Source organism: Hemibagrus wyckioides, linkage group LG08 (assembly GCF_019097595.1).
Source record: "Hemibagrus wyckioides isolate EC202008001 linkage group LG08, SWU_Hwy_1.0, whole genome shotgun sequence".
Classification (NCBI taxonomy): domain Eukaryota; kingdom Metazoa; phylum Chordata; class Actinopteri; order Siluriformes; family Bagridae; genus Hemibagrus; species Hemibagrus wyckioides.
The window spans coordinates 26,185,213-26,195,681 of NC_080717.1; the positions used below are offsets into that span (position 1 = coordinate 26,185,213).

At 39.1% G+C, this 10,469-nt stretch overlaps 1 protein-coding gene across 1 annotated transcript; it reads right to left on the reverse strand.

The window, feature by feature from the left end:
• Positions 1 to 604: 604 nt before the first annotated feature.
• e2f4 (E2F transcription factor 4) lies at positions 605 to 10,230 on the reverse strand. The gene is made up of 10 exons (XM_058396890.1): positions 9,758 to 10,230; positions 7,987 to 8,096; positions 7,375 to 7,536; positions 6,027 to 6,070; positions 5,830 to 5,894; positions 5,210 to 5,483; positions 4,340 to 4,492; positions 4,148 to 4,195; positions 3,534 to 3,578; positions 605 to 2,686 (listed from the first exon to the last, which is right to left on the reverse strand). The coding sequence occupies exons 1-10, from the start codon at positions 9,911 to 9,913 to the stop codon at positions 2,571 to 2,573; spliced, it is 1,173 nt and encodes a 390-aa protein (XP_058252873.1). The 5' UTR covers positions 9,914 to 10,230; the 3' UTR covers positions 605 to 2,570.
• Positions 10,231 to 10,469: the final 239 nt, after the last annotated feature.

Here is a 10,469-nt window from a genome sequence, read left to right on the forward strand (position 1 = left end):
ACTTTTGGTAGGTACTAACCCCTGTATACCAGGAACATCACACAAGACTTGCTGTGCTCTGACCCAGTCGTCTAGACACACAGTTTGCCCCTTGTTCAAAGTCGCTTTAAGAATGGACTGTTTACCTGATGCCTAAAATCTCACACCCCTTCACAGGTGGCATCATAACGAGATAATGAATGTTATTCACTTGTAACACACACTTTAACCTCTCTCTCTGTAAGGAAAATGATACGAAGAACTAAACTGTTTCATGGAAGTGCCACAAACACAATTTCATGTTATTTCTTAATAAATAAGAAATATAATCATTGACTACAGAAACATGGTCCGGTATAAGAGGAATAAAAATCACTTTAGGACGAGTCGTTCTAAGAAAATTGATCGACTTGTAGTGTATTAACTTCATCACCTAAAACAGCATGTCTCCTAATGTTTAATTCCTTATGTGGCCTGAAAATGCAGTATCCGTCCCTCTCTGCATCACCGTGTTGACTCTCAGGTAGTTGAATCACATCCTGGTTTAAACAAATAAAACTCTCTCATGTGAAAAGAAAAAGGACTGAAAGCCTGAAGCAGACTGACTCATTAAAGAAGACCGCTCTTACAAAACTGTTGTTTATTTCTTTCACAGACAGCCAGCAGGCTACTCCGTTACAAATCACCTCAGTGGATGGCGTCGAGACAGAAGAAGACAACTGAAGGCTGAAGAATTTCACTGGACTTGAACCGAAGTCCAGCAGAAAGGAGTGGACGAATGAAACCCGAGTGATCGTACTGCTGTAAAGTGCGGATATGGAGATGACCTTGTTGTCATCAGAGGAACAAAAAGAGGTCGTCTGTATTGTGCATGCCGTATTCGTCTGTCTAACTAGCCTGTACAAAAATAATGAGGGTGTACAACCATAAAAATATCCTTCAGCTAAAAGCAATACATTTTTTTTCCTTTTAAAAATAGGGAACAGTTCTGTCCCAGAGCTGTGATAAATCGATGGAGAAGATCAAGATGTGATGCGGTCCTTCTTTACATAGTCATGTGCATATACAAACTTATTTTCGCTACAATGACAGAAAATACATATACATACAAGCAAATGAATAAGAGATGAGAAAAAGGTTAAGCACATTCTTGGGTGGGGGGGGGTGCTGGCAGATTTAACATCATAAATTATACAGGTGATATAATCTGATAGACGGACATTAAAGCCTGGAATTAGTTATGGGTTAAAAGGTTCTGTCCCGTTAAGTGAATTACATCAAATGAATTAAACATATGTGAAGAGGTGGAGAAAATGAAACAAAACAAAAAAATATATATATATATATAAATCTTGATCCACACTGGAGTAATGGACCAAAAAGGGTTGTGAGAGGAACTACTGAGACACTGATGAGACCTTGAGCAAGGCCCTTGACCTTCAGCTGCTTTGGATAAAAGCATTTTTGCGACATGAGTAAACGTAAAAGCTGTGCTTCAACCTAAGTACTACGGTGCTTGGAAAAAAAAAATCGGGGGGGGGGGGATGCCTTGCAAATCCGACTCAGAATCACCCTGAAACCCTGTCGGCGATGAAACATATGGGATGTGTGGTAAAGATTCTCCGTCATTTCCAAGAGTCACATTTAGGATGGTTTTTAACAAGAGGAACAACACCGCCGGGGTTTTCTTTCTTGCCGTCCTGCCACCATAAGCGTCACGATCAGTAACGAAGCGCAGATTTAAAGGAGACGCTGGACTCGACGTCCCGGGATGCACTGCAGCCACGACGGCACCGAGGGTGAAAGTTTAGGGTCTGGAATCTGACCTGTTTTACCGGGACAAACCGAAGGACTAAAGTGCTGCTGCATCGCTCTCTTTATCTAGAGATGACACGAGGGCTAAACCCCACCGCACCACGATTAACAGGCAGTCATATAGAACTGCGTGTAATATTGGAGTCTGCTAGTCAAAGGGAAATTTGATTACACTGACAAAACATATGGATCAAGTTCATCAAAATTCGTCGTATAATGTCTGATGTGCAGTACTGCCATGAAACTTGTGTAAACTACTTCTACAATAAGTCGATGTTTTTAAAATGGCTTGCAGGACAAACGTGATAAAAACAGTGCAACTGTGGAAAAGCAGATCGGTAAATAAGAGCAAAAGGAGGAAAAAAAAAAAAAAAAAAAACCCACAGGTCAGGGAGTAGAGCTGGTATTCCTGCTGGTGTTTCTGCTTGTGGATTTGATCAAAGTAGCAAAACAATGCCTTCATCCTAGGTGAGGAAGCCAGGTTCTACATGTGTTGGGTTCAAACGCTTTTAAAATAAACGGGTGAAGCCTCATGTCAGGCACAGAGCGAGGCAAGGGAACGTTCTGTGCCACTTTTCAGTAGCTCGCAGCTTTGGGTTAAAGGATATTACAAAAAGAGGAAAACGGAAACAAAAACATAAAACGTACAACTCTATATACACACATAAAATCAGCTTATTCACATGGATCTGAAATGCAGCCCGGTCTTTTGAAATAAAAGACGAGCTTCTTTCATTAAATACAGGCGTGCTACTCTGAACGCGAGCGGGTGGAGGTCAAAGGTTGGCGATAGGGACGTCAAAAAGGTCACACAGGCCCTCGGTCTCGTCCAGGTTGTAGATGTAGTCGTGGTCACCTGGGGGCGGTGAGAGGCGGAGGAGTGGAGAGAAAACTAGAAAAGAGAAAGAAAAAAAAAAGAGAGAGTGTGAGGGGGGGGTGGGCTCGGACATTTCACACATTTATTCATGAAGGAACCCCGGGGTAGAATTAGAAGAAAAACAAACAAACAAAAAAAAAAAAAAAACCCACAAGAGCAATGAAAATAATGTAAGAAGAAGAAGAAGAAGAAGAACTATTTTTCTAAATAAATTTTGCCATTAAAAAAAAAAAAAATTAATTAAAAAAAATACACGTTAATAGAAATACAGAATAAAAAATAAATAAATAAAAATGTATATATAAATAACTAGACAGATAATAGTTAATCTTCACCAGAATAGAAAATATATACCAAAATGTTTGATTTTCAAAGATTATTTTTTAACAAGTTATATATATATATATATAAAAAACATATATATATATAAATTTTATATGGATAGATGGATATAGATGGAGAAAAAATAAATAATAAAAAGCCGTCAGGAAATTGAGCACAATTTGTAATTAGGATGATAATGACATGAAATCCTGTTGTAGGTTTTTCTTCTGGCAATTGTTTGACATAATGACTCTCAACAGAAAATAAGAGCTGATTGGTTCATTCAGGTGAAGCTTGTTTTTATTACCATCTGCTGGACCTATAAAACTCTTCTAAATACACTTACCTTCAATCTACCAACATGGGGGGAAAAAACCTTAAATCCCAGAACAGAAGTGCATCTCTATTTTATTGTTTAAATATAAAAAAAACTTCAATGTAAATCTCACACACATCCTCAGCGCAGTGTTCACAGGTTTAAAGCTTCATGATCAGTAGTACACTACGTACAGACGGCTTGGTTTGAGGTCAGCTTTACCTTCTGAGGACATGAGCTCTTCCAGTAGATCTGCACTCATGATTTCTGCACAGACAAAACAGGAAACAGAAATAAACACCACTGTACTATAATAGCAGCTACAGTGTGTAGCATTTTACAGGTTTGTGATAAATACACCCGTTTCTACTGGTTAAATTCAGAGAGTTGAATTAGACTGGAATGATTTTTTTCTCCATCAAGCCCACCCACATTCACGAAGACCCACCCCTCAGTGACAGTAGTAAAAATCAAATAACATGTTCATTATGGCATGTCTTTAGAGTGATTCCTGGTACCTTCTTAAAAATAATCCGCCCTGGATATTTATAATAATCAATTGTTAAAATATATAAATAAACAAAAGAGTAGATGGGGAGTTTCTTTCCCAACCCCATTTGTAAATCAAGCAACTCCACACAGATCCTGTAGCTAGTTATTATAAGTTATATAGCTAATGTCTGGAAAAATGTCAAATTTTATCCAGGAAATGAAATGCCATAGCATGAATCCTTTCCAAGTGGAATAAATAGACATTTTCCCTATGAGTGATTACTTTTTTTCCTTTCAGAGGACACTGATCTGTTCATATCAGTCTAAGAAGAAAACAGGCTCACCTTTTGTAGGATCAAACATTTCTGAAAGTTCTTTGGGGAGATCCAGCACTACAAAGAAGTGGGGAAAAAAAGCAAGAAAAAAAAAAATATATATATTAAAATGCCCAAAACCAAAAGTTCAGCAAATACATAAACACTAATATTCTTAACTTTTTATTCATCAGTATTAAAAAAAAAAGGGTGTAGACTCACACTCTGAAGGGTCCGCTTTGATCGGTTCAAAGACGGCCGAAGACTCGGGAAGCGATGAGCTGCTGTCCAGCGAGGCTGAGGACTGAAGTTGCTGGCTGTCCTCTGCTGGATTCTGATTGGCTGGTGTGTCTGAAGGGGCAGTGCTGTGGGCTTCTGTCACACACACACACAGAGATAGAGAAATGGCATCAGTGATGTCCACTGACTGTTTGTACCAATGTCCTGGACATTAGTGGAAACGTATTATTAATATTTTATCAGAGTTCATGGCATGAGACGTCATAATAAACCCAAATTCTAATACTGACTCGTCAAACTAGTCCAGTGTTCCTAATTCCAAACCAGATCCAAGAAAGGACTTAAGCACAAAGTTTAGAACGAGTTCATTAAATTTAAGCTCCCTTTTTTAATGTACTTTTAATCTGTTGGGTGAAGGCTTTGGGATGATTCCTCTGAGACATGGGAACCGCATGTTGCAGCAATGGGGGGGTGGGGGGGTGTAGGGAGAGGGAGAAACTGAGAAAAAACAAAAGAGAAAAAGAGACGGAGACAGGGAAGAAAAGAAAGAAAGACAGAGACAGAGAGAGAAGGGGGAGCAGGCAGAGAGAGAGGGAGGGGGAGACAGACAGACTGACGGGGGGGGGGGGGTGAAACTGAGAAAAAGAGAAAAACAGAGAGTAGGAGATTTTCCATGTAACTCTAACAACTAATAATTTGAAAAGAAGGCACAGGTGTCCAGCTTAACAATGATAACTCTCCTAGACATGGGTGTTCTAAACATTTTTAGATTGTCATAATTGTCAATATGGTGTTTATTAATTTAGCAATTATTCTAAAAGGTAAAGAGATCTGTAGAGCGGTGTGTGGAACCTGTAGCGGGTGCAGCGGTCGTGTTTGTGGGCCTCTGGTTGTTTACAGCTGTACTTGTTGTACTGTTTCCTGCGGGTTTGGCGGGCGTGGCAGCGACAGGTGCTGACGGAGCAGAAGCTGAGGACGCTGGGAGACTCTGGAGCATGTCTTCAGGAGGAGGAACGGGTAAGACGACCGGAGAGGCGCTGGATGGGTCCTTGTTCACCAGGAGGACGTCGATAGGACCCGAGGAACTTTTCAAATGGATCTGATACTTCTTTTGTCCATTTACAACCTGAAAGAGGGAAGCAATTCATTATGACAAGCAGGGGAAAGATACCAGGAATTGTTCTGTTCTTTCTTTTTCATTACTGTCAGTCACTAATTTATTATTGATTGATTTTTTTTTCACATTACATAAACATACTCAAAGTTTCACAGACTTTCAGGAAGACCTCTCCTCATTTTGTGGGGGAAAAAAACAGAGCTACACCAAACCACACTCAGCAATCTGCCCACCCACTGGTCATCACAACCGGCCAGAAATTTGTCGATGACGCACTGAGCAGCACCAAACGATTAGAGGAAGCAGATCCGCCTGAAAGTGAAACCACAGAGCTGTGAAAAAGACCCGCACTTACAGACTCTGGGATCGGCACTTCCAGCTGTGTGCCTGAGGGCGCTCGGATCGCTAGCAGAGTGTCACCTACAGGCGGAAAAGAGGAAGGGGGGGGAAACCTGATAAGATTTCAGCAAGTCTCTGCTGTATTGTTTTATTTCTTCACAATCATAGCATCCAAAATCAACATACATGGAAGACGACAGAGCAAAGACTTACCTTTAAAGCAGTTGCAGAGGTCTTGATGCGTCACGTAGGCCAGAGTGTGTCTTTGTTGAGGAAGAACGAATGTGACTATGTTTATGCTTTGAAGTCGATTAATCGGGGTTCATGTTGGTGCGTGTCGTCAAATGAATACGTACACAACCTCAGGAACTGGATTTTCATGAACACCGCATTTCTCCTGTGAACAATTTTGATCTTATCCAGCTTGATAAACGAGGCTGGTGTGCGAGACGAGGTGTGGTTTCTTTATTTTCAGTACGTTTAGATTTACACTGTAGGTAAATTTCTAAGTTTCATTTCTTTCTTTTTTTTTTGTAGCTATGTGGCAACTTTGACAAGAGTCAAAGTATGACAAAGTATGACAGTATGAGATGTATGTGTGTGTGTGGGTGTATGTATGTATTTTTTATATATATATATATTTTGTAGCTATGTGGCAACTTTGACAAGAGTCAAAGTATGACAAAGTATGACAGTATGAGATGTATGTGTGTGTGTGGGTGTATGTATGTATTTTTTATATATATATATATTTTGTAGCTATGTGGCAACTTTGACAAGAGTCAAAGTATGACAGTATGAGATGTATGTGTGTGGGTGGGTGTATGTATGTATTTTTTATATATATATATATATATATATATATATATATATATATATATATATATATATATATATATATATATATATATATATATATATATATATATATACACATACATATACACACATATATATATATATATACACATATACATATACACATACATATATATACACATATACACATACATACACACACACACATCTCATACTGTCATACTTTGACTCTTGTCAAAGTTGCCACATAGCTACAAAATATATATATATATATATATATACATATATATACATATATATATATACACATATACACAGAGAAAGAGAGTGACATTTCATTCCCTGGGTGCATCATGCAGCAGTTCTAACTATGTAACTGTAAATTATGCATTTAGAAGTATAATAAAAAAAAAATTAGGTTCAAAAAGATGTTTTAGACCAGAATGGTAAAAAGGACTGGAATTATTTTCTGGTACACTGCAATTTGTAGCCTTTTGTTATTCACGAACATCCATTCACTTTTTTTTTACACGAAGTAATATTTAAGCAGAACGCATCCTATGCAATACAGGAAACGCATATAAATCATTTCTGCATGAAAGTTTGTAGAGCACAACTTGGCTTTTATTCTTTCTGCTCAAGACGGCAGCACAACCTGTAAGACCTTGTTTAAACGACACAGGAAACAAGAGGGCCGGATTGCACGGATCTCCGGCATGGAGGAAAAGCAAGAGAAGGATATGGGCTGTTCTGTGAGTCGTCGGTCACGTTTTTGATGCTCTGCTGAACCCAGACCCTCTGCTGGTCCAGCTCGTGTTCTCTTCTGTCCAGATCTTCCAGCTCCAGCTTCAGATCAATCAGCTTATCGGCGATCTCTCGTGTGTTGCAGCCAGGGCCTACACCTCTATACATACACACGCACCAGTTTAACACAAATTGGTGTACACTGAACTGACAGCCTAGAGTCACACATTTACTAAAACTCAAAAATCGCAGAGCTGGTTTAATTCTCCTTTCTGACCGGTCAGAAGGTGTTGATTAATTTTCTATAACAGCAGCTCTCGCAGTAACACGCTCATTCTTATACACCATCACTTCTCCGACAGGAAGTTATTTATCTAATGTTTATGGAAGAAGTCTCCAGTGTCAGCACTCTGGGGTGTCAATTCTTGTAGTACAAGAGGAATAAAACACTTGAATGCATGCTATTGTTGGAAAATAATCACCGTCTGAGTCTGTATTTGTTTCTTATCGTGCTTCCCTGCAGTTGATCAGTTGCTTATAAAAGCATAACACAGTTATTTATTCCTAACAAAAGCTTTTATGTGCTGAGGTTCAACCTCTCTTCACTCACTTCCACTGAATGCTGTTCTTTGATTTCTTCTCGATCAGCCCGATGCCTTCGAGAACATTGGTGATGTCGTATATCCGCCGCTTCTGTCGTACAGCCAGCGTATCAGCAGCCTGAGCAGAAAAAGAGCCAGAGAACAATAATACAAACCAGGACGTGAAGAGGGGGGAAAAAAAGAAGAAGAAGAAGAAAAAAAAGAAGAGTCTCCATGCTATAACACTCATGCATTTAGAAATGATCATTATCTCGTATGAATGTTGCACGCTGTCGTTTTTCCAGCTGTTATTTCTAGATTGCGGGTGGTAGAAAGAAGCACAGAAACAGTGCTCATTTTTACAGCAAATATAGGTGAATTTTGATGGTTGCTTGTGGTAGTTTATGTCTGTTGCACTGACACACTATTATAAAAACTTTTACATTTTGATCAACATCAAGATTGCTTTCCCTTTAAGTAAGGTTTTAATCTGTTCAACCCAAAACCAAGGTGTGGTTTTAACCACAATTTAAACCCGGAGTCAAATTCTCACAGTCCACTTCTACAAACTCTCCAAAATCGGAAACGAGTTGACTGGCAAAAATAAACCAGACTCAATTTTCTGCCACTTCGCTGAGCCAAAGGACAGAGCTGTAACACTACAGACACACGACTGACGAGTTCTGGAGATCTGTCCTAAATGCAATTTACAGCGTTTATATTTTTATAAGTTATATATTTGAGCTGAACCTCTGGCTATTTCTGCAAATAAGGGAAAAACAAAACAAAATAAAATAAAAGTATATATATATATATATATATATATATATATATATATATATATATATATATATATATATATATATATATATATATATAATTTTTTCTTTGTTGTTGTGCTTGTAAAGCCAGAGGTTCATGATGTAATGACGATAGACTACTCTTTACAGCTTCATGTATTGTTAAGTTTTATTAAAAACGCAGATTTCTATCAGCGCCGCCAATTTGTTTATTAATTTATTTACTTATACTCTGGAACGCTTTCAAAATGCACATGCCTTATCAAGCAGTGCGCATGCGCACAACTTGGGGCAGGTACAAGAAAAGCGTATAAACAACTTTATAGTTCATATATATATATATATATATATATATATATATATAGAGAGAGAGAGAGAGAGAGAGAGAGAGAGAGAGAGAGAATAAACTTATAAAGTTTTTATAGATACATTGTACTTTGTTTTACTAGCCTTCTGTGAAATACATTTTAAAAAAAGACTCTTTAGATGACATTAAAAACTGCAATGTTTGCAATTAAAGTGTGTTATATTTTAGCAAAGCCGCTTACAGCCAATTTTCGTGTTTACTTTTCTTTCAAACTTTTAGGCCACCACGCTTTCTCTTTCTAGCATCCATCTCTAATCAAGCGGCCAACTTTCCGGCTGAATCTCAAATGGCTTCAACGCACGCACGTAGGGCACTACTTCGAGAGCACGAGCCATTTATTCGCAGCCTACATAGAGCGCATATCGAGGAAACACGCCGCCGTTTGGGACGCAGCCAAGAATTTTTTTTTTTTTTTTTTTTACCGTGACGTTTGCTTACAGGCGAAACCAGATACGTTTACGCAAATACCATTTCGAGCACTCCGTGCAGATTATTATAAGAATGAAAAAGTTAAACGGAATAAAGGAAGCTAATAATAACAATAATAATAATGTGGAGAATTAGCAAGCGTGCTAATTAGTCAGTAAGCAAAGCGTGCTAACTAGCTAGCTAGGTAGCTAACGTCACGCTTACAGCTTTGAGGTCCAGCACTCCATCCTTGGCTTCTTGCAGCAGTGTGACAAACTTGGTGGTTAATAATCCCAGGCTTTTCTCGTGGCGACTCGGTGTGGCCGGTTGCATCGATTCTCCCATCGCTCCTGATTCGTTTCGTCCGGAATCCAAATCCATTCAACGGGTATTTTATTTTCAGCCGTGTTTGTGCTTGTAGGTTGTCCGTCTCAGTGAAGCTACGATTCTGGCGCCTAAACCTTCTGCTTCCCGTTACAGGCCGGAAAACATCCCGAAGCATGAGGCCAAAACTCGAGTCTTCGACCGCTTTTACCCACCAGTCCGGATCGGCTCGGGATTCGGTTGGTTCCGCAACCAACAGGTCTCCGAAAAGCAGCTCAATAAGAACCACAGAACACACACATTCACGCTGAACCACACACACCGGCGGTGCGCTGCTACTTGAATTGACTGAAGCCGTTGGTGGAGCAGTGCATCATGGGATACATGAGCTTGAAAGAAAAAAAAAAAAAAAAAAGTTGGGTGCGATTCGCGGGAATTCCTCTAGAGGGCGACAAATATACTGATAAGTAAAGCTTTGTGTGTAACATTACTTCAGAAAAAAATTCATTGTGCTTTCTCACAAAATACTTTACATTACACAGTCAAAAGTATGTGTTCCCCTAACTATCGCACTCTTATGACTTTTTCCAAACGGTTACCACGAAGCACGAAG

Coding starts and splice junctions, on each gene's coding strand:
- e2f4 (XM_058396890.1), bottom strand. CDS start 9,913: ATGGATTTGGATTCCGGACGAAACGAATCAGGAGCGATGGGAGAATCG. Junction 5,484..5,829: donor AAGTGCCGATCCCAGAGTCT/GTAAGTGCGGGT, acceptor TCCCTCTTTCAG/GTTGTAAATGGACAAAAGAA. Junction 4,493..5,209: donor GACCGCTGCACCCGCTACAG/GTTCCACACACC, acceptor TGTGTGTGACAG/AAGCCCACAGCACTGCCCCT.